Source organism: Canis lupus, chromosome 26 (assembly GCF_011100685.1).
Source record: "Canis lupus familiaris isolate Mischka breed German Shepherd chromosome 26, alternate assembly UU_Cfam_GSD_1.0, whole genome shotgun sequence".
Lineage (NCBI taxonomy): Eukaryota > Metazoa > Chordata > Mammalia > Carnivora > Canidae > Canis > Canis lupus.
Window position 1 is genome coordinate 17,659,267 of NC_049247.1, and position 23,029 is coordinate 17,682,295.

General features: G+C 54.5%; 1 protein-coding gene across 1 annotated transcript; it reads left to right on the forward strand.

Moving 5' to 3' along the window:
• Positions 1-1,262: 1,262 nt before the first annotated feature.
• Positions 1,263-21,831, forward strand: TRPV4 (transient receptor potential cation channel subfamily V member 4). Its single transcript, NM_001127315.1, is given in 15 exon segments — positions 1,263-1,648; positions 3,810-3,982; positions 8,226-8,378; positions 9,155-9,295; positions 10,035-10,333; positions 11,692-11,871; positions 13,122-13,280; positions 13,511-13,603; positions 14,068-14,141; positions 14,875-15,040; positions 15,299-15,365; positions 17,903-18,219; positions 19,572-19,699; positions 21,081-21,202; positions 21,674-21,831. Coding segments are annotated over 15 exon segments (2,616 nt in total).
• The last annotated feature ends 1,198 nt before the right edge of the window (positions 21,832-23,029 follow it).

A 23,029-nucleotide genomic window follows, 5' to 3' on the forward strand; every position in this document is an offset into this window, starting at 1 on the left:
CACAAAACAAACAAGGCGGTAACCAGTGTTTATTTGCTCCTCTGCTAATGTGTTGGGCAGGGAGAGGAAGACCTAGAAAAGAGAGCTTTTCAGACATCTCCCTGCAGCCCGGGTGGGATGGCAAGAAAGTTCCAGGAAACTCGCCCACAGTGCACCGCAGAGGGCAGCGGCCTGCCAGCCAGCCAGCGGGCACCTGGCTCCTCCCCACCCTGGCTCCTGGCTAACATTGGGCCCGGAGCGGGGGAGACCTGGGTTCTAGTCCAGCTCTCCTCCCTACAAGCTGTGTGAGTGCCCCTCCTAAAGCTCCAGTCTTGCTGTCTGAGAAATGGGAGCAAATCACACTTTTGTCTGCGAGGCACCCTTCTAGGTGTTGGGGGTGCAGGAGTGAATAAGCAGAGGTGTTCCCTGCCTCCTGGGACTCACGGCCCGGGGATGAACTAATCCCATGGAGAGATGGTCAGGGAGGGCTTCCCGGAAGGGACAATTGAGCTGGGAACACAGAGGGTAGGAGTTAGCCAGACCAACAGGGGAGGTGAGGGACGAGCACTTGGCACTGGGGAGCTGAGGTTTATAGCAAGTCAGCTATAGTGTTGGGAACTCAGTTTCCTGCTCTGCCAAAGGGGAGTTAGAAGGATGGCACCAGGGAGGATGGAGGAACGCTGGCTCACACAATGGGATTTTTGTTTTTTCTGAGCACCTCCTGGGCCCAAAGCATACATTTTATGGTCATATTTTAGTTGGTGCCTGGCACTGCGCTGGCCATGGGAATGCATGCTCTCTGCTTGGACGTGCCCATTTTACAGGTGAGAAAACCAAGGCCATGAAATATCAGCTTGCCCAACGCCACATGGTTGCTCCACATGGTGTGGAGCCTGGATGGAGGCCCGCCCTGTGGGGTCTGAAGTTGGCTGGGTTGGGCAGGAGTAAGCCCCAGGCCCCAGGTTTGGGGTCCCAGGGTGACTCTGAGGCCCTTCCTCCTCCAGCTAATGCCCAGGGTGGTTGGACCGGAGGCACATTTGCGTTTCCAGGTCCCTAAAAGAGGCTCCTGTTGCAGCTTTTGCCCGGGGCCGGCAGCCAACCACATCTGGGAGTGGTCACCCCGCACCCCTGTCATTACAACGGTGGCTTTGAAGCAGCTGGCAGCAGTGCTGTTTGCCCACGTGGGAGGGGGCTTCCTGGAGCCCCCACCTCTGGCTGGGCCCCGCCTGACTCCCCTCCTGTTCCCTTGCAGGCCGAGCAGTGCAGACGGGTCTCGGGTCGGCATGGCGGATCCCAGCGAAGGCCCCCACACCGGGCCCGGGGAGGTGGCTGAGACCCCCGGGGACGAGAGTGGCACCCCCGGCAGCGAGGCCTTCCCCCTCTCTTCGCTGGCCAACCTGTTTGAAGGGGAGGATGGCTCCCCCTCCCCCTCCCCAGCTGACACTGGTCGCCCCGCTGGCCCGGGTGACGGGAGACCAAACCTGCGCATGAAGTTCCAGGGTGCCTTCCGCAAGGGGGTGCCCAACCCCATTGACCTGCTGGAGTCCACCCTGTATGAGTCCTCCGTGGTGCCCGGACCCAAGAAGGCGCCCATGGACTCGCTCTTCGACTATGGCACTTACCGTCACCACCCCAGTGACAACAAGCGGTGGAGGAAGAAGGTCATCGAGTGAGTATTGCTGGCCGCCTGGCCAATGGTCTCCTCTGTGTTGAATCCATCCATCCACCCGTCTGTCCATCCATCCATCCATTCGCCTACCTGTCCACCCACCTGTCCACTTTTCCGTATACTTGTCTGTTCACGCATCTGTCCATCCACTCACCATCCATCCATCCATCCACCGTCTACTCATTCATTCATCCAGCTACCTGTCTTTCCACCTGCTTGTCCACTTGTCCAATCCTTCTGTCCATCATCCACCGTTCACCTATGTCTCTGCCCATTTGTCATCTCTCGCTCCAGCCATCCACCCAGAAAACCCCTAAGAACCCCCTCAGGCCCCTGTGTGTACCTGGAGGACAGTCTTGAAGGCGGGAGATGACCCGTTGTTGCCTGGTCCTTGTCTGTCCCCCTTGCCGATCACAGACTCACGTACGCCCTTGGATGAAGCCCTTGCTTGGTCCAGAGCTGTCTCCTTTAGGCACTGAGTCACTGATTCACTCAGTGCATGTTCCTCAAGCACCTTCACTGGCACACTCATCTTGGAGGGTGAGCCAGGTAATAAGCAAGTAAATAGGCATGTGAACATACCATTTGCGTTGGGGGAGGTGCTGAGGTGGAGAGGAAGCTGATACAGGAAAGGTAGTCCAGGAGGGCTTCTCGGAGGAGGCAACATCTGAGCCCCACGCTAAGGGATGACAAGGAGTAGCCACACGGGGTGAGGAAGGTGTTCCTTTGGAGGGAAGTGCACACACCAGGGCTGCTGGCTGCCTCAGCCTCTGTTCAGGGGACAGCAAAGCGCCCCAGGGTCCCCATCCCTTCCAGGTCCTGCTGGAAGCTGGTGGGCTCCGTGTCTCCCTTTCCTCTCCCTTGGAACTCTTCCTTCAAGCCCTCACCACACCCCTATTCCAGACAGGGCTAATAGCTTTGCAGGGGCTGTGCAGGAACTGGGGGGGAGGGGGGTGGCCACTAAGTGGCTGAGGTCCTAGAGGCCCTGAACACCACCTAATGAACCACGTCCCCTGGCCTGCTTCCAGCTCTCTCTGCCCCTGCAGCCCCTCCTGGCCTCAGTCTCCCCTCCCGCCCGCCCGGCTGCTATCACCTGTCCCCCTGGCTCCCCTCCTTTCTCCTCGGCTCCCTCCTTTCTGTTTCTTTCTCTGCTCTACCCTCCATTCATCTAAGGGGTTCTCCCTGTGTCCCACACACACCAGGCGCTGGGTACCTGGAGACCTAACAGAGACGATCCTTGCCCTTCCTGGGGCCCCCTGGGCTAGTGCCACTCCCAGCCCTTTGTCTCTTAAAATCTAGCACACAGTAGGTGCCTAAGTAGTGTTTGTTGAATGACCAAAGGAATATCCATTTTCTTCCTTCCTTTGTCTTTCTGCTTCCTCACTCCCAGCGCCTCGCCTCGCCTCGCCTCCTCGTGGGTCGTGTCCTTTCTCCACCCGCCTCTGCAGCTCAGCATTTCTCCTCCCACCCCCACAGCTCTGGACACACAGTGTCACCGTCGGCTAACATGTGCTGTGTCCACTGTATGGAGGGGGGTGCCTCGAACCTGGCACCCGTGTGCATGGTCTCATTTGTCTCAAATGTTTGTTGCGTGAATAAATCAATGAGCAAATGGCCCAATAAATCAATCAATTGCTTTATCTTTTAGCCCGGCGTTCCCCCTTTATTTTCTCGCTGTCTGTATCTCTTTCCATCTGGCTTTGTAAGTACTCAGTAACAGAAATGGAAGAGTGGATGGATGGATGGATGGATGGATGGATGGATGGATGGACAGATGGATGGACAGATGGATGAGTGGGTGGGTGGATGGACAAATGGATGGATGGTTGGTTGGAATGATGGGCCGATAGGTGGGTGGATGGGTGGGTGGGTGGATGGGTGGGTGGATGGGTGGATGGATGGGTGGATGGGTGGGTGGATGGATAGGTAGGCTTATATGTTTCTTTTTGTCTGTTTCTACCCAACACACAGTAGGTACTAGGTAGGGTTTGTTGGGATAAAATATTCCTTTGTTTCTCCAGCTATCCATCCCTTGTCATCCTGGTCCCTCTCTAGGGCTCCAGCTCCCCCGCCCCCAACCACAACCTCTGGGCCCCTCAGGCGGGAGATAGGGTGGGAGGGGGTCGAGCCCTCCCATCACTCTGCCTTCTGCTACCTCCAGGAAGCAGCCACAGAGTCCCAAAGCTCCTGCTCCCCAGCCGCCCCCCATCCTTAAAGTCTTCAACCGGCCTATCCTCTTTGACATCGTGTCCCGGGGCTCTACCACCGACCTGGATGGGCTGCTGCCCTTCTTGCTGACCCATAAGAAGCGCCTGACTGACGAGGAGTTCCGGGGTGAGCCACCCAGGTGGGGCTAGTGGGTGGGCCAGCCAGGGGCTGAGGGAGGCCTGGTGTTGGGGGCCCCCTTCTCTCAGCATCTTCTCCTGGGTCGGTGGGCTGCACCGGCCATGAAGAGCACTGCATAGGGAGTCTGATCCTGTGTGTCCGTTGCCATATTACTTAAGCCCTCTGGGCTTTTGCTACCATCATTCATTCATTCATTCATTCATTCTTTCAGCCTTTGTTTATGGAAAGATCAGTGTTGTAGGTAAGCAGAGTCCACTCACCTGGGTTCAAATGACGCCTCCATCACTTAAGGGATGTGTGGCCTCCGTGAGACCCAGTTTCCCCATCTGTCAACCAGGGAGTAATCATAGCGTAGTCCTCGCAGAGCATTCCCACCCAGCTTTCAGGCTCCCCTCCCTCAGCCAGAGGCTCCCTAGTCAGCCTGCCCCACACTTTTCCAGCCCAGAGAGCTCACCCCTCAGCCTTATCTGGACTCCAAACCCAAAGTCCATCAGCTCCTCTGATGCCCCAGGCCTTCCCTGCAAATTGGCAAAGTTGGCCTGTGAGCCCCTTCACCTGAGTCAGTCACCTGTTATGTGCCTGGTACCGGATGTAGGAGCCATTATTAACTGGCCAAATGACCCCATGAATCAACATGGAATGCTAGGAACCGCAGCACCTGTTACAAAGGACAGCCTGTCTTGAGAAGGCCAGGGCAGTCTACTGCTCAGGCCTGATGACGTTCAGGGATGTCAAGGAGACATTTTTTTTTTTTTTTTTAAAGATTTTATCCATCTATTTGACAGAGAGAGAGCACATGCAGGGGGAGTGAAAAAGGGAGAAGCAGGCTCCTCACTGAGCAGGGAGCCCAATCTGGGGCTTGATTGATACGGGGCTTGATTCCAGGACCCGGGGAATCACAACCTGACCCTAAGGCAGATGCCCAGCTGGCTGAGCCATGCTGGCACCCCCAGAGGGGGGGCATTATTTGAGGCTTCAAGTACTTCAGCTAAATTAAGTGGCCAAGCAGGGTGACCCAGCCAGCAGTACATTTTTCACATATGCCTCTACCAACTGGGGTCTTTGACACCAGCGCGATACAGTGCAGTTTCATGACAGTCGGAGGAGAATTCCTGAATTATCAAAAATATTCCTTCCTGGTGCTCAGCCGGCCGATGTGGCTGTTTGCGGCACGAGCTCAGAGTTGGGGCACCCTGGGGTTCCTCTCTGCGCTCAGAGGGTCTCACTGACTTCGTGAATCATCTCATTTGGAGATAACACCCACATCCAAGCCCAGACCGAAGGGTGCCTCCTGACCCCCACGTGCAGGAGGCACAGGTGGAGAAGTTGGGGGGAGAGCAAACCACCGTGTCTTCAGCGAGGCAGTACAGCTCCCGGCTGGGGCTTCCAAGGCTCTGGCTTCTCCTGGGTCTGCAGCTGAGTCGGGGGCTTCTCACCGAGGCCAGGAACCCTGGGGCCAGTGTATCTGTGTGCATGAGGGCGGGGGGTGGTCGTGCTTCCTGAAACTGGGGAGTAGTGAATGTTATTGGAGGATTAACCGGGAGACCCATGCTCGCTTGCTCGGGCCCCTTCTAAGGCCCTGCAACTAATTCTGAATTCATAATGGCGTGCTCGTTTTCATACACAGCACCCCCAAATTGTGTAAGTCTGAGGCCCTGAGAAACCTGGATCCGCCCCTGCGTGTTGTTCTAGCCAGAGGTTCAGGAGCTCGTCTGATTCTCAGGGGCATCTGTGACCACCACCCCTCAAAGTCTGACACCCTCCAATTTGACAGTAATTTTGGGCTTCCCCGCCCCCCGCCCCCAGGGCCCCCAAACCCTAGCAGCTCCCGCGGGCAGAGCCACTTCGCCACCTGGTGGTCGAGTTCTGGAACTGCGTGTCCCTCCCAGGTTCTGGGAAGATGCAGCTCTTGCCAAATCATCCCCGGACCAGGGCTGGCAGCTCCCCACCCTACGACAGCCTGTCTGGAGGTGTGGGAGCCCAAATCCAAGGTCTGGGTCCATGCCTTGCACAAACCACTTTGGGGTGTCTGTGGTTTGGAATTATCTGTGGTGACCAGCCCATCAGGTGCTGTGCGGGCATGGGGCGAACAATGACGAATGAAGCAGACACAACCCTGTCCTCAAGTTGCTCACAGTTTCCTGGGTGAGACCAACATCGATCAAGCAATCACAGAAATAAAAACAATTCTAAATTGTCACGTGTGCCGACAAGTGGCTGTGTTTGGAGGATTTGATCTAGCCAGGAAAATCTGGGAGAGCTTCCTGGGGGAGGTGACACTTAAGCTGAATCTGAATGACTTGTGATTAACCAGGTAAAACAAGAGAAAGGACCAGGGAAAGGATGAAGGGAGAGCATGTGCAAAGGCCCTGTGGCTTACTGTGATAGCATACAGAGATGACCCTCCAGCTGCTATGTGGATTGAAGGAAAGCCAGAGAGGCTGGTGGAAACCAGGCAGGTGTCTTGGGCCAGGGTGGTGGCAGTGGAGACGGGGAGTGGTGGAGGGATTGAATAAGACGTGTGGAGGAGAAGAGAGGGACAAGGCTGACACAAAGGTTTTTGGCTGGAGGGGGACACCATCCTATGCAGGCTGGGAGTGGGTTTGGGGAGTGAGCATGGAGAGCTGCAAGCTGCCTGAATTAGGAAATGGACTGACACTTCCTCAAGGCTGGAGCTGAGTGTGAGTGGGTCTGGTGAGGATCTCCAGGGCCCTTGGCCAGCTTTTAGGGCACCCCCACCCCGCACACATGCACATGAGGAACTGGAGTCTGCTCCCTGTGACTCTGGGCTGGGCGCCAATGGGTACGCCAGGAAGCAGCTGGGGACGAGACTTGCCCGAGACACCTCAGTCCTGGGGGGTGCTGAGACTGGAACCCAGGTCCCTGAGAGTCTCTCTTATTCTCCCCCACTGACTCCTGGTACCTAGGGAGAAATTCCTAAAGCACCTCCCGTGGAATAATAACCACAACAGAATATTTACTGAAGACTGTTATCTGCCTGGTGTTGGGCTCATCAACAAACATCTACCAGCTTTTCGATTTCCTCTGTGGCCTCAATTTTGCTAGAAAGGAAACCAAGGCAGAGGAAGGGTCACACAGGAATCGGGAGTAAAGCTGGGATTCGAACCCCAAGGTGCCTGGCTCCAGAGCAGGTGTCTCAGTTCACACCTGCGTCTCCCATTCCCGATCCCATTCCTGCTTCCGCCTTTCCCGAGCCCCCAGCATGATTTTGCCCCGTGCCTGGTTCACAGGGGTGTTCTCTTTTCATCAACTTGTTCTTTCTATTCTTTTTAAAGATTATTTATTTGAGAGAGACAGGGCGAGGGGGAGGGGAAGGGGCAGAGGGAGAGAACGAATCTCAAGCGGACTCCCTGCTGAGTGCGGAGCCCAATGTGAGGCTTGACCTCATGACCCTGAGATCATGACCTGAGCCAAAACCAAGAGTGGATGCTCAACCCTCAACTGACTGAGCCACCCAGGCAGCCCTCATTGACTACCTCTTTTAAGATGTAAACCAACTCATGTAACCGTAAAAATTAACACAAGGGGAAGAACATTGCACGGGGACGTTGTCAGAAGGCAGCGTTAAGGACCTGTTTGTACCAGGTGGAGACTGGCTTCATGAGATTTGACAAGGAGTTGAAAATGCTCATGGCAGGCCTTCAGTGTTATTATTGCTGCATCTGGGACCCCAGAGCCCTCTCCTGCCCTTCCTGAGGTAATTTCATGTCCACTATGGCAGGCAGTCTGCACTTTGGGGACCACTGCACCCTGTCTGCTCCCCTCTAGGGGCACTGGTGTAAATACTTCATGGGAAGAGGAGCCTCTGTTCAAATAGATGGCAAATGGGGCCTGCTGTGTCTGACTTTTAAATAGATGGCTGAGCTTCACGGTCACCATTAGCATATTAAAAGCTCTCGCAAGTGCTTAAAATAAATATGGTTGTCTTTGTTTAACCCAGGCTTCTTCACCATTTATTTGATTTTTAAAATTCCCTCCAAATTATGCTCTGGTAAATCCCAATCTCCATAGGCTGTGGCTTCCTACCTTTTGAAGAACTAACTGCCCCTCTGAGTTTCTTAGACCCCCTCAGCACCGTGAGCACAGGTAGGGAATGGGCTCAGAGGAGGGGTGACAGGGCCAGGACTCTGCCCAGTGCCCTATCCCCTGCCATCCAGTAGTCCCATACCACAGACTGAACGCCCCTCATCCTGTACGTTTATCCCCCCAGAGCCATCCACAGGGAAGACCTGCCTGCCCAAGGCCCTGCTGAATCTGAGCAATGGCCGCAATGACACCATCCCTGTGCTCCTGGACATCGCCGAGCGGACGGGCAACATGCGGGAGTTCATCAACTCGCCCTTCCGGGACATCTACTACCGAGGTGGGGTCCCGTGCCGGGGCAGGGGTGATGCAGGGTGGTGGTAGGGTGCTGTCCTTGCTCATCTGACCCCCACGCCAGCCCAAGAGCTTCCATCTATGCCCCAGGTGCCAGCATTGCAGCCAGGAACCGAGCATTGAATGACTCCCCTTTCCGATCTTGCCATTCTGAGTTTCAGAAATCCAAGATTCTGAATCCAAGACTCTGAGATGCAGTGAACCTAATGACCCATGGCCTTGGCACTCTGGACCGGAGATGCCATGGTTCCGGACACACTAAGGCTCTATGATAATTGTATGGGCCAGCATCGCTAAGAGGCAAAAATGACAGTAACCAGTCCCAGCTCCCCGGGTCTAAATTTTGAAATTCCATGAATCAGACTTGACCTTTCCAATTCCTGGATAGGAAGCTTCAAAGTCTGTGAATTTTATACTTGAGTCCAAAATTCTGTAAGATCACAATGCCCTTGTCTCCCCCTGGATTAAAGCCTCTCATGCGCCTGACAAGTTCTCACACTTGGGATCCTATGTGTGGGATCGGCTTGGAGTCTCAGTTATGCCCGCACCATGCAGTGCAGCACGGCAGGCCTTCGTGCAGCAGAGATCCCACGTCCGGGCAGCATCTGGGGGGTTCGTTTGCTGCCCTTGGGAGGAGCCGGCCAAGGCCTGGGCCTGCAGCCTACACCTGACTTCCACACTATGCACCCTGCCCCCTGCCCTCAAGCCGGGTCCAGTCCCTGCCCCCGCCGGTGACAGTCCCTCACCACCCCCACACTCCAGGTCAGACCGCCCTGCACATCGCCATCGAGCGGCGCTGCAAACACTATGTGGAGCTCCTGGTGGCCCAAGGAGCTGATGTCCATGCCCAGGCCCGAGGGCGCTTCTTCCAGCCCAAGGATGAGGGAGGCTACTTCTACTTCGGTGAGGACGGGACAGTGGGGGCTGGGGGTACATGGTGGTGTCCACAGCCCTGGCCCCTCTCAGACACTAGAGCCCTGCTGGCCAAGGGCTCAGATGGGGTCCCACGTGCTGGCTGCGTGTCGGTGTCACCGAGGTCTTGCCTATGAGGGGTAGAGCATGCTCTGGTCTCCTGGGGTCTCAGCTCCCCATCTGTACAGTGGGGATTATGAGAGCCCCTAGCTCTGTGATGGGTGTCCGCCCCGCACCCTGCACCCTGCACCTTGTCGTGCACACCCTTTAGTTCCACTGAAGCCGGGACTGGTGGTCAGATGGCAGGGCCCAAGCCTCATCGCCACCATGTCCCAGTTGAATCCACCCCGCTTAAAGGCGCACATTATTTGGGGCGCCTGGGTTGCTCAGGGTCTGCTTTCCACTCAGGGCGTGATCCTGGGGTCGCGGGATCAAGTCCCGCATCAGGTTCCCCGCAGGGAGCCTCCTTCTCCCTCTGCCCGTGTCTCTGCCTCTCTCTGTGTGTCTCTCATGAATGGATGAATAAAATGTTAAAAAAAAAAAAAAAGGCACACATTATTTGAAGTTCGGGGACAAAGTCCGTCAAAGAATCCCTCAATGCCTCCAAATCGCAAGGGGACACCCCGTCTCCCGCACGTCACCCACAAAAACGCACAACCGGCCCGGCCCGACACGCTGACACCGCCTGTCGCTGCTGTGCCCGGCGCCCCCGCTGACCCCCCCCCCGCAGGCGAGCTGCCCCTGTCCCTGGCCGCCTGCACCAACCAGCCCCACATCGTCAACTACCTGACGGAGAACCCGCACAAGAAGGCGGACATGCGGCGGCAGGACTCCCGAGGCAACACGGTGCTGCACGCGCTGGTGGCCATCGCCGACAACACCCGCGAGAACACCAAGTTCGTCACCAAGATGTACGACCTGCTGCTGCTCAAGTGCGCCCGCCTCTTCCCCGACAGCAACCTGGAGGCCGTGCTCAACAGTGACGGGCTCTCGCCCCTCATGATGGCTGCGAAGACGGGCAAGATCGGGGTGAGTGCGGCGGCGGTGCACACGCACACACGCGTGCACACCCCCAGGAGGGGCTGCTGTGGCCTGCGTCATTGCTAACACGCACACCCCCTCCTATCATGCCAGCCCCATTGTGCACATGTCCTGGCTCGAGACCCTGCTGTGGCCCCCTATTGTCCAGCCAAACTCCCCCACTTCACCCAGAGCCTGTGTCCTCATCCCGTGCCCCCGGATGCTCGGGTCCTGCTCCCACCAGCCAGGACAAGCCACTGATAGAAATCTGAGTCCCAGGCCCCCAGCCCTGTGGAAGTCCCCTGTCATCCCCTGCCAGGGTCCTAGCTCAGCCCCTCACCTGCCGAGCAGCCCTGCACAGCTTCTTTCCCTCGCTGGCCTCTTCCCGGAGAGGGTTTCTTGGGCCGGGCGCTACTGACATTTGCCTCTGGGGTGTGCGGCCTGGCCAGCGCAGTGTAGGGTGTTTAGCTGCATCCCTGACCTCGAACCACCAGATAGCAGGGGTACTCCCCGCCACTGTGACAGCCCCCCCCACCCCCCGAACTCTCCAGACATTGCCAGCTTGTCCCCTGGGCAGCACCGTTGCTCTGATTGAGAACCAAACCTGCAGGGCTCTGCAGTCCGGAGCACCTGAGTCCAAAGCCCCGCTCAGCTACTTCCCAGTGTGTGGCCACAGCCATCTCCCCTCCGTGCCTCAGTGTCCTGTTCTGTAAAATGGGAATGAAAATAGCACCCAGGGGTATCATGTGCCATCTAGATAGGGTGATCCACTTAAAGCTCTTTAATGAAGACCCTGGGATGGGTAGTAAGTGCTCAGTAAATGGCAGGGATTATTATCGTTCTATTAAAAACATAGCAAAAGCTACTAAAATTGCAATTTATTTGAGAGTCTTGAGGCAAAAGCCTGAGTTTCAATTCTGATTTTGTCCTATTAGCCTGTGTGGCCTTGGGCAGTGGCCACCCCCTCTCTGTTCCTCAGTATCCCCTGCGTGTAAGCTAGTAAGATAGTAGCAGTAGCATCAGGAAGGACTGGATATAACAATTATTCCTAGATTTAACATGTTAATAAGATTGATTTGTTGTTTTAATTATATAAAAAAAATGTCCATCACAATTCTGGTTTTTAAGGCTGGGCTGGTTCAGTCTGGCTTCAGCTGACTGCTTGTGTGGCCTCAGGGAGCAAACACCCTGACGTGAGCACAGGGGTCTGGCATGACCATAAACATTTCCTCCCTGCTACCTCCTGCGGTCTGGGGAGGCACCACCTGATGGGCTGTGCAGGGCCACCAGGGATCCCTCTGATGTGGGGGGCTGAGCATCGGTGTCCCTCCCCGGGGCTCCCTGACCCTCTCTTTTCCCCCATGCAGGTCTTTCAGCACATTATCCGCCGAGAGGTGACAGATGAGGATACAAGGCACCTGTCCCGCAAGTTCAAAGACTGGGCCTATGGGCCGGTGTATTCCTCGCTCTATGACCTCTCCTCCCTGGACACGTGTGGGGAAGAGGCCTCTGTGCTGGAGATCCTGGTGTACAACAGCAAGATCGAGGTGAGCACCGGGGCACGGGACAGGGCCTACGGACGGTGTGGGGTGGTGGCTGCTGAGAGCAGGCAAGGGGCCCTGGGGCCGGGAGGGGCTCTGTAACACATGCTGTGTGACTCAGGACAAGTGACCCAACCTCTCTGAGTCCCAGCTTCCTCTTTTGTAAAATGGGGAGAAGAATACTTCACGTCCCATAGGGTTGTTGGACGGACCAACTGAGTTCATTTGCAAACAGCCTGGCACAGAATAAACATTATATGTCAGCTATTATCATTAGTAGTCGTTAGATGAAGTTTTGAAAGCTCCTTTTTCCCACTTAACAGTATTTCTCGAACATTGTTCTGCACCATTAAATATTCCTCTGCAACATCATTGCTGCGAGTAAATGTACCACATTCTAATTAACCGTTCCTCTATTCTTGGTCATTTGGGTTTGTTTCTGCATTTAACTCTCAGGAATAACACTGCACTAGCATCTCTGTGGCTGCATTGTTGCACAGATCCATGGTTATGAAGAAACTCAGTCATTAACGGGACAGGATGCTGTGCAAAAAGGGCAGAAAACGCTGGGGACTGGGTGCAGGTCTCCTTCCCTCCCTGAGCTTGGACAGATGCCTTTCCTTGCTGGGGCTCACTTCCCTCATCTTTGAAATTAGTGACTGACTTGACTTAGGTTATGAGTGGTGGGTGGTTTAGCATCTCTGGTGCAAGCTTTGATTGACTGGTAGTGTCTGCCCGGGGACCTGTATAGAGAACTCTTGGGCGGGGTTCTCTCACTTATTGATGCCCGCCCCCCTCCAAGAATTGGAGAATTATGGTGAGTCAAGTGTCTTATCATCCTGGGGCTGAATTTCCCAATCCTGCTTCTGACTCAGAACTTATGAGGTTGGAGCCCAGGGATTCACATATTTTGACAAGCTGCCTAGGTGATTTTGTCACCAGCAGTTGGGTACCTACGGTCTGCAGGTTGGAGTTTGGGGACCATGAGAATAGCTTCCCAGCTCTGGGTTCTCCGAGTCTAGAATAGGCTGGAAAGGTAAGTTGGGGCAGAATTGGGCAGAGCCTCAAATACCGAGCCCAGGAGTGTGGGCTTGATTCTGGATCCCCATCCAGTTCCCCGTGAATCCCTGAGTGTTGCTGAAGAGAGAGTTAGGAGGAGAAAGTGCTTTCAGGGCAGAGGGTGGGGGCAGGCGCACTGGAGCCGGCCTGCCCGGATCCCACGTGGACCCTGAGCATCCTCATCCCACCTCCCCCAGAACCGCCACGAGATGCTGGCTGTGGAGCCCATCAATGAACTGCTGCGGGACAAGTGGCGCAAGTTCGGCGCCGTGTCCTTCTACATCAATGTGGTCTCCTATCTGTGTGCCATGGTCATCTTTACCCTCACCGCCTACTACCAGCCTCTGGAGGGCACCGTGAGTGGGCGGGAGGGGGCGGGAGCTGGGGCACAACTGGGTCCTCCTCCGGGGGTGCCCCCGGGAGGGACTGGAAAAGGCTTGGGAATGGGATGGGGAGGTGCCCCCAGCACCCAGGGGGAAGAGGATCCACAGGACCCAGATGGTTGGGCGGCGGTGGGGAACATCTAGATCCGGGCCCGGATGGTGGAGGGGCTGGGTGAGGACCTGCACACCATGTACCCCCCCAGCCCCCATACCTTTACCGCACCACCGTGGACTACCTGAGGCTGGCTGGCGAGATCATCACGCTCTTCACCGGGGTCCTGTTCTTCTTTACCAATGTGAGTGGCTGGCCCCCAACTGCACCCACCCTGCCCGTCCTCCTTCCCACCTTTCCTATTTCCCCCCTTCCACTCCCTTCTTCTGCCTCCTCCTCCAGGCCTCTACCCTCCTTCTCTGCTTTTTCTTCCTTCCCCAACAGAAAAGAGCCCATCATCTTGAGGCGCCTGGGTGGCTCAGTTGGTTAAGCATCTGCCTTCGGCTCAGGTCATGATCTTGGGGTCCTGGGATCGAGTCCCACGTCGGGCTTCCTGCTCAGTGGGGAGTCTGCTTCTCCCTCTCCCCCTGCCCCTCCACACTACCCCAGTCATGTTCTGTCTCTCTCAAATAAATAAAATCTTAAAAAGAAAAAGAAAAAACCCTTCATCTTGTCTTTGTATCATACTCTGCCTCCCTCTCTCCTCTCTCCTCCCCTTTGCGCTCCTGCCAACTCCACCCCTCTTACCTGCCTCCTCCCCTCTTCCAGATCAAAGACTTGTTCATGAAGAAATGCCCAGGAGTGAATTCTCTCTTCATTGATGGCTCCTTCCAACTACTCTAGTGAGTAGAGGTCCCCTCTAATGAATAAAGGTCCCCAGGCTGGCAGCTTCTGGGTGAGGAAGGTGGGATTGGGGCTGGGATATCATCTAGATTTGGGAGTGGGGTGGGAAGGTGACTCTATCAGGAGTGGATTCACACATCCTGGACAGCTGTAGCCCAAAGTCAGGACAAGGCCAATGTCAAGCAGTAGAGTCTTCTGGATAAAGTGAGATACTGGTTGCTGAAGAGTTATCACCATATACACCTTATATGGAAATAAGGTAACTTCTAATGCTGGTGATTGATTGCTAATGTCTGCCAGGAGTGCCATGTGAAGAACACATTTGTGTTTAGTGGGAAAGAGTGCTGTGCTTGATTGATGATGTCTGCTGGGGCACAGGATTAGTTGCCACATGTGTACTACATCTTTTCGCTTTTTCTTAGAGAACAGTGAAATTCACTTAACCACAAGATCTCCACTCAACACACTTTCTCTAGCAATTCCAAAGAGCATCACTGTGGGATCCTGTGGGGCCTCAGAGCCATTACACATGCATTAGTTGCCACCTAATTGAGCATTCTGCTGAACAGAATGCTAGGGAACCCAGTGAATTCACTTTTGTTTCTCTTCTGGGGATCCAGAAGGCATCTGGGTGTTCTGGTCTCCTGGAGGGCTTGGGGGCATGTCTACTCCTCTGGGGCCTCACTGTCCTCTCTCCCCTCTGGACCCTTTCATGGCCTCTACTGCCCATAGCTTCATCTACTCCGTGTTAGTGATTGTCTCAGCGGCCCTCTACCTGGCGGGAATTGAAGCCTACCTGGCTGTCATGGTCTTTGCCTTGGTCCTGGGCTGGATGAATGCCCTCTACTTTACCCGTGGGTTGAAGCTGACAGGAACCTATAGCATCATGATCCAGAAGGTATGGGCCATGGAACGCTCTGGAATGTGTGTCCCTGGAGGGAGTCACACAGGCAATGTAGATGTGCAGCTTGCACATGTAGATGGTGCCCTCAGCCCAAAGGACCTGGGGCACTGTGAGGGCCACTGGCAGGGTCTGGATATCACTGGAGGTGGGAAGGGACAAGGGGGGAGGTCGGAACACTTGGGATGGAGAAGTCGGGAAAGCGAGAAACCATGCATCTCATCTTTGTCTCCATATTCCCACTGGGGTTTTTAGATCCTCTTCAAAGACCTTTTCCGCTTCCTTCTGGTCTACTTGCTCTTCATGATCGGCTATGCTTCAGGTGAGCTCTGGGTAGCCATGGGAACTTGGTGGGGGTGGCGCCAGGACTGGAAGGGCAGCCGCGGTATGTGGAGGACAACAGTGAGCCTGTGCTAGGTTCTCCCCAGGTGCCAGGCACTGGGCTGAGTCCTGTCCCATCCCCGCCTCATTAATTGCCATCGATGGGACTGCGAAGTAAGTGCCTTCTTTTATTGTCCCCTTTCCAGGTAAGAAAACTGAGGCTTAGAAAAGTTAAATAACTTGCCTAAGTTCCTAAGCTAGGAATTGGTAAAACTGGTGTGTTAGCTATTATTGCTATTATTATTATTATAGCTATTATAATATATAATATTATAATAATATTATTATTATTATTCAGAAGCCATCCGAATTTAGGAGTTAAAACAACCACTATTTATTTATTTATTTATTTATTTATTTATTTATTTATTTATTTATTTATTATTTTAAAAAGATTTTATTTGAGAGAACGAGTGCAGAGCACAAGTGGTGGGGAGGGGCAGAGGGAGAGGGAGAAGCAGGCTCCCCGCTGAGCAGGGAGTCCCGTTTAGAGCTCAATCCCAGGACCCCGGGATTATGACCTGAGCCAAAGGGAGACGCTCAAGTGACCGAGCCACCCAGGTGCCCTGAATAACCTCTGTTTATTATTGCTCACAAATCTTGGGGTCAGCTGGGCAGTCGTGCTGACCCGGGCCAGGTTCGGCCCATTCCCATGAGCTCCTGTGTCTGCAGTTGCCTGTGGTTTGGCTGCTGGCTGGAGGGTCTAGTGAGGATGGCCTCGGTGGGGGTGACCTCACTCTCTTCCCCGTGGCCATCCATCCTCCAGTCAGCTTGGGCTTGTTCACATCATGGTCTGAGGGTTCTGAGAATGTAAGTGGAAGTGTTCAGGGTCACTGCCGGGCATCACTTCTGCTTCACTCTGTCGGCCAACACAAGTGACAGGCCAGCCTTGCTCAAAGGTGGTGAAATAGATTCTACCTCTTGATGGAAAGACGCACAAAGTCACATTGAAGGAATGTGGATGGAGGGAAGGGTGAATTTTAATACTTAATCTACCAGTTCAGGTCAATTCTGGCTGTCTCCAATATGCCTTCTCCATGATGTCATGATGCCAGCAGACCTCAGTGGCACAGGCCATGGGGCAAGGGTCAGGAATGGGGAAACTGACTGAGCCACTGGGCTGGTCCCCAAGAGGTGCGTGAGCTGCCATCAATGCCTGGCATCCAAAAGGGAGTGGCTATTTCAGGCTTCACCAGGCCATGTTCACATCTGAGGAGGTTGTTTTGGGGATGAGCACTGAAGCAGGAGTCTGATGGTGGTGATACTTTAACCCAGAGAGTCCCAAGGCTCTGCTTGGAATTTGGAGGAAGCTGAACTGTACCGTTAGCTGGGGATATAGGGACAGGACACAGCTGCCCCCTCCCAGGGTTCGGACTGGGAAGAACTAGACAGAGGGTCAAGGGTTCCATGATGTTTTGGGGTTCAGGTCCCAGAGTCAGCCCTACTGTGGTCCTAATTGTCGAAACTGAAGCAGACCTCTTAGAGGTTAAATTAGCAACTGAGTGGTCAGCGTGTTCCAAGGCTTCTCCTGCTAAGGGTCACTAGATCCCTCTTCTGAGGCTGAGCTAACACAAACATGACACATGTGCCTTTTGTGCCCATGGCAGACATCACTAATGGATCACAGAGTGATTTTTTCTGATAGGTCCAGATAAGGTCAGGTGAGGTCAAATAAGGTCTCAGAATCCTCAGTACACGTGTCAGCAGCTGCTACACACCTGAACAGCGATATCCTGTGGGTTGAAGTGTGCTCGCCATAATCCCAGGACGAAGGCACCATGAGATTGTATGCCCTGCCGACCGAGGGGCTCAGCCTCCCTATGCTCCCTGCCCTGGACATCGTAGGGGAAGTTGTTGCTGCTGAACCATGTTGAGAAAGATCCTGAAGCTTCGTTTGGGCTCAGCGGGAAGGGATGAGGGGGCAAAGGCCTTGGCAGGCATGACTTCTAGAACAGTCAGGGCTGACCCTGGGTTTTAGCTCGCACCTTTCATCTGTGAAGGAAATAGGAGCATATTAGAGGGTCTGCCCCTGGGAATGCTGGGACCTCTACCAGCAATAGGCTAGATTAGGGTTTTCCCAGCCTTGGCCCTGTTGACCCTTTGGGCCAGATAATGCTCTGTGGGCACCGTCCTGTGCAAGGTCCTGTCCAGCAGCATCCCTGGCTTTTCCCCACTAAGTATCAGGAGCGCTGCCTCTCTGGTTGTGACAACCAAGCATCGCCAGACGTCCCCTAGGGGAAACGTGGCCCCTGGTTGAGAACCGCTGGACTAGATCCCAGGAACCTCTTCCTTGTTAGCAAGAGTTTGCAGAAAGAGCAAAGGCTTTGGACATTTGGCTCAGCTCATATGCTGGGTGACCTGGGGCCAGCGCACTCCCCTCACCAAGCCTCAGCTGTCCCTTATGTTGAATGAGAATGGTGCTCTCCACCTGTCAGTGCGTGTTGTCACTCAGCAAATGTCACCCTGTCCCTCCCACAGCCCTGGTGTCCCTTCTGAACCCATGTGCCAACATGAAGGTGTGCAGCGAGGACCACACCAACTGCACGGTGCCCACATACCCGTCCTGCCGTGACAGCGAGACATTCAGCACCTTCCTCCTGGACCTCTTCAAGCTGACCATCGGCATGGGTGACCTGGAGATGCTGAGCAGCACCAAGTACCCCGTGGTCTTCATCATCCTGCTCGTCACCTACATCATCCTCACCTTCGTGCTGCTCCTCAACATGCTCATCGCCCTCATGGGGGAGACAGTGGGCCAGGTCTCCAAGGAGAGCAAGCATATCTGGAAGCTGCAGGTGACGCCCTGGGACCCTCGTCCCCACCCCGCCAGCCACCAGCTTCTTCCAAAACAGGGAGACCTGACTCACTGCACCTCCTTGGCCCTCCGCTCAGGGCAAGCTATGCCATCTCCTTCTGACTGCATCCCTGTCGTAAAATGGACATTGGAGGCTGCCACCTGCTTCCCAGAACCGCCTAGTCCATTTCCAGGTGGCTTTGTGCCTGGCTGCCAGCAGTGGTCTCAGACTCACCTTGTGGTCCAGCCTGCTGTGTGCCAGTCCAGGCACAGTCAGCTGCACCTCGCACCACTGAGTGAGCTCCATTGGCACAGGGAACGCTCAGAGTGTCAGTATTTCAGCAGGAGCCCTGCAATAACCCCAAGGGCAGCTTCTGAGCTTCCCCACAGCCCAAGAGACAGGGCTGGCATAGATGCAGGCCACTGCTGTGCCGGGAAGTGACAGTGTCCCCATCGGAGGGGCTTTTTTACCAGCCCAGATGTAGCCAGGCTCCACTGCCCCTGAGAAGCCAACGTGGACATGGGCCTCATTGGCACAGGGGAGCTGCTCTCTCTATTTATAAAAGTTTTCTATGCAATTCTAGAAGGCAATGGCTCAGGGGGTCACAGCCCTCTCAAGCCCCGTGCAGCTCACAAACCTGGGCGTTCACAATAAACAGCGCTATCACTAGGCCAGGAACGTATCAGCCACATTTTCCTTGATTCAGTGCATTTCAAGGAAATGGTGCAATAAGAAAAAAAAAAAGCCCCAAGACCATCCTCCCTGTTGTGGGTCTGGGGAAACACCTCGCTGCTCTTAATCTTTATGCATACCGCTTACTTCCTCAGGCCTCAGTTTCTCCACGGGGTGTAACTCATAAGATGCAAAGTGGCAACCTATGGACTGGGTTTGACCCGCAAAGATTTACGTTTTCTGTTTTGTCATATTTAAAAGAAGAAGAATGCAGAATTTTAAAATCAAGAGATTTTCTGTAAAAGCCTGATTTCTGGCCTTTCTCAAAAGTTGGAAGCCTGGCACGGTGGGCCCACGTTCCTTTCCAGCAATGCCCTGGGGAGGATGAGAGGCAGCTGCTTGCTCCACCGGACTTGTGCTCCCTGGTTTGCCCCAGTCCTCAACCCTCCCTGGTGTTCCCAACACCAAGTGGTGACATAGTACATGTGTCACGGGGCCTGGGCTATGGCCTTCCTACCTCTGGTCCTGCTTCACTCATTTGTGCTCCTGCCGGACCCCGTGCGTATCTGAATATAGGACCCTGCTTCCGGAGAGGTGGGGTGCGCATCATTTCTGCCATGGGGGCAGCAGGTGCTGGTGGGGAGAGGCTCACCAATCCTGCCCTCTGTCCCTCCCTGCAGTGGGCCACCACCATCCTGGACATCGAGCGGTCCTTCCCCGTGTTCCTGAGGAAGGCCTTCCGCTCTGGCGAGATGGTGACTGTGGGAAAGAGCTCGGACGGCACTCCAGACCGCAGGTGGTGCTTCAGGTGAGGCGGGGCAGGTGGGGCGGAACCATCCTGTGGGGCTCGAGTCTCCTGACCTTTTCTACCCACCGCAACTTCTTGAGCCACTGAGGCCCAATGGGTCCCACTGGAGTTCAGGTCTTTGGAGTGATCTTGGGTAAGACGGTTTCCTTCCCAGCCTGAGTTTCTTCAGTGGATCATAGCACCCCCCCCCCAAGCAAGCTGTGTGGATTTGATCGAAGGACTTGGGCCATTGCCCAGATGCTCAGGGAGTGCCCGCTTCTTAGGGAAACCCCTGGGTGAATATTTTCATAGAGTACCTAGAGTACAACTGTCATGTTTGGAGTCAGGCAAAGCCAGTTTCCTCATCTGTGATGTGGGGAAAGTGATTGCACCCACCTCATAGGCCAGCCGGTTGGTCCTATTCAGTTTCCTGACTCTAATTTGTCAGCTTTGTGTCCTTGCATGAACAGTGTGAAATGAGCCTGGGTTTTTGCATCTGTAAAAGTGGAACAGTGAATGTACCTTCCATGCTGGGTCATGATGTGTAGAAATGGCTCTGACTATGGGGGTCAAATGAAAACAACAAAAAATAATTTTACAGCGCCTGGGAGGTTCAGTGGTTGAGTGTCTGCCTTTGGCTCAGGTCATGATCCCAGAGTCCTGAGATCGAGTCCCACATTGGGCTCCCCACAGGAAGCCTGCTTCTCCCTCTGACTGTCTCTGCCTCGCTCTGTGTGTTTCTCATGAATAAATAAATAAGATCTTTTTAGAAAAATAATTTTACAAGGGGGAAATTAAATCGAGCCAGTTTGGGCCCAAGAAGCTGCCACCACTTTTGCCAGGGTGTCCCATAAATACGAGGAGAGGGTGTCAAGAGGCAGGGTGGCCATTGCAGATGAACAGATAAGCAAAACTCATGCGTCCATCATAAAAAGGACTGAAGTCCTGATGCATGCTTCAGCGTGGATGAGCCTTGAAATGCTGTGTGAAAGCAGCCACATGCAAAAGGCCGCACAGTATAGGATTCCATTTCTGCGAGATGTCCAGGATAGGCAAATCCACATAGCAGAAAGAACACAGATTACGGGGGGGCTGGCAGGAGGGGTAGTGGGACTTACTGTATGATGGGTACAAAATTTCTGTTTGGGGTGATGGTAAATATTGGGAATAGTTAGCGGTGATGGTGACAAGACACGAGGTGGGGGGAATATATTTATTCCAGTAAATCGTATACTTAAAAATGGTTAAAATGGCAAATTTTATGTTATGTGTATTTTATCAGAATTTTTAGGCAAAGGAGGAGGAAGGGGGGCTGGAGCAGGGAGGCTGCCTGGGGGTGAGGAAGGGGTGCTATCTGGGTGGTGGCTCTCCCTGACCCTTATGTCTGCTGTGGCCCTGCCAGGGTGGACGAGGTGAACTGGTCTCACTGGAACCAGAACTTGGGCATCATTAATGAGGACCCAGGCAAGAGCGAGAACTACCAGTACTATGGCTTCTCACACACCGTGGGCCGCCTCCGGAGGGGTGAGTGAAGCGGAGGTGGGGAGTATAGTGAGGGAGATCCAGAGGTGCAGAGGGGGAGCCCTGGTTATGCTGGTCTCTGATTTGCTTTGAGCAGTCCTATCCTCTTCCAGTCTTCCAGAGACTCACTGGTCCTGTCTGTAGAACGGGAGGGCCCGATGGGCTGGCCAGTGAGTTTTGGCCTTTGCTGCTCGTGAGCGTCTGGGGCTCCCTTCCCCTACACTGGGTACATGAGACACAGTGGACAGGACGCAGGCACTCAGGCATTCTGACCTGGGCTTGAATTCCGTTTACTCCTTGGTGCTCCTGGGTTTGGTGCCTAGACCTCTCTGAGCCCCAGTTTCCACCTTTGTAAAATAAGGGTGATAGTCCTCCCCCTTTAGGTCACTGTGGAGTGCTGAGTACATAGTAGGCACGCACTACATGTGTACCTCCTCCACCCGCCCTCACACCTCCCTGCCATGCTCACGACAGATCGCTGGTCCTCGGTGGTTCCGCGCGTGGTGGAGCTGAACAAGAACTCGAACCCGGACGAGGTGGTGGTGCCTCTGGACAACATGGGGAACCCCAGCTGCGATGGCCACCAGCAGAGTTACCCCCCAAAGTGGAGGACTGACGATGCTCCCCTCTAGGGGCTGTGATGGGACAGGGTCTCTGGTCTGCAGCCCAAGCTCATCCCTCCACCTGCCTGTTTCTACTCCACCTGCACTTCAGCAATGCCTCCCTGGGTGTCCTCCACATGCTCCTTTGACCTCCAGAGGCGAGGGCCAGACGGAGATGAAGGGGAGGCCCCAGGACCCTCTGGTCCCCAGGCCCTTGCCCTCAGCTCCACCTCCCCACCGGGGGTGTGAGGCTGCTGACTGCCCGTCTCACTCCCATGGAGTCACTAAGCCAATGCCAGGGCCTCTCTGCCCGCAGGGGCTCAGACCCCTGCCTCTCCATTATTTATTTGCTCTGCTCTCAGGAAAGTGGTGTGGTCCTCGCCCCCAAAAGGAACCTGGCAAAGGCCTGAGGACGCCATTCCAGGTCACTGCTGGCCAACGCCCAGCCCCAGCCTATGCCCTAGGCTGCACACAGCACCCCAAGCAGCAGTGTGGTGGCTTTGCTGAGGGGCCGGGGCCCTTGGGGTGGGGCCATGCCTTCAGTGTGTTCTGTAAAGGGTCTGGGATTTGTCGGTGCCAAATAAATGTTCATTCACTGATGGTGAAGGTGGTAGGAATGATGGTGAGTGGTAATGGCTATGGGGATAACAGTGGGAGATGGGGGAGCTCAGAAATGCTGGTGGGGGCCAGGGATGAGAATGAGGAGCCGTGGTAGTGACAAAGGTGGTATTTTTTTTTTTTTTTTTTACAAAGGTGGTATTTAGGGTAATGGTTGGAGGCCAGACTCAGGGTGGCAGTGGTGGTGTGAGCTTAAGAGATGTGGATGAGCTTAGAGTGGAGGGAAAAGATAGAGTTGAAGGGAATAAGGGAAAAGTAATGTTGGTTGGATGGGGGAGTAATGCCAGGGGTAGCATTAGCGGGGGGAAGAGTAGTGTTAGTAGGGAGGAGAGAGTGTAGGTGTGGGGAGCATCATTTTGGAGGGAAAGAGTAATGTTGGTGGGAATGAATAATGGTGGGGAGCGTAATATTGGTGGGAAAGAGTAATGTTGTGGGGAGAGTAAGATTCTGGGAAAGAGTAATATTGCTGAGGAGAGTATTAGTGGAAAGTACTATTGGTAGGGAAAGAGTGCAGGTGGATGGAATAATGGTGGGGAGAGAGTAATATTGGTGGAAAGAGTAATGTTGGTGGGGGAGAGTAAGATTGGTGAGAGGAGAGTAATACTGGTGT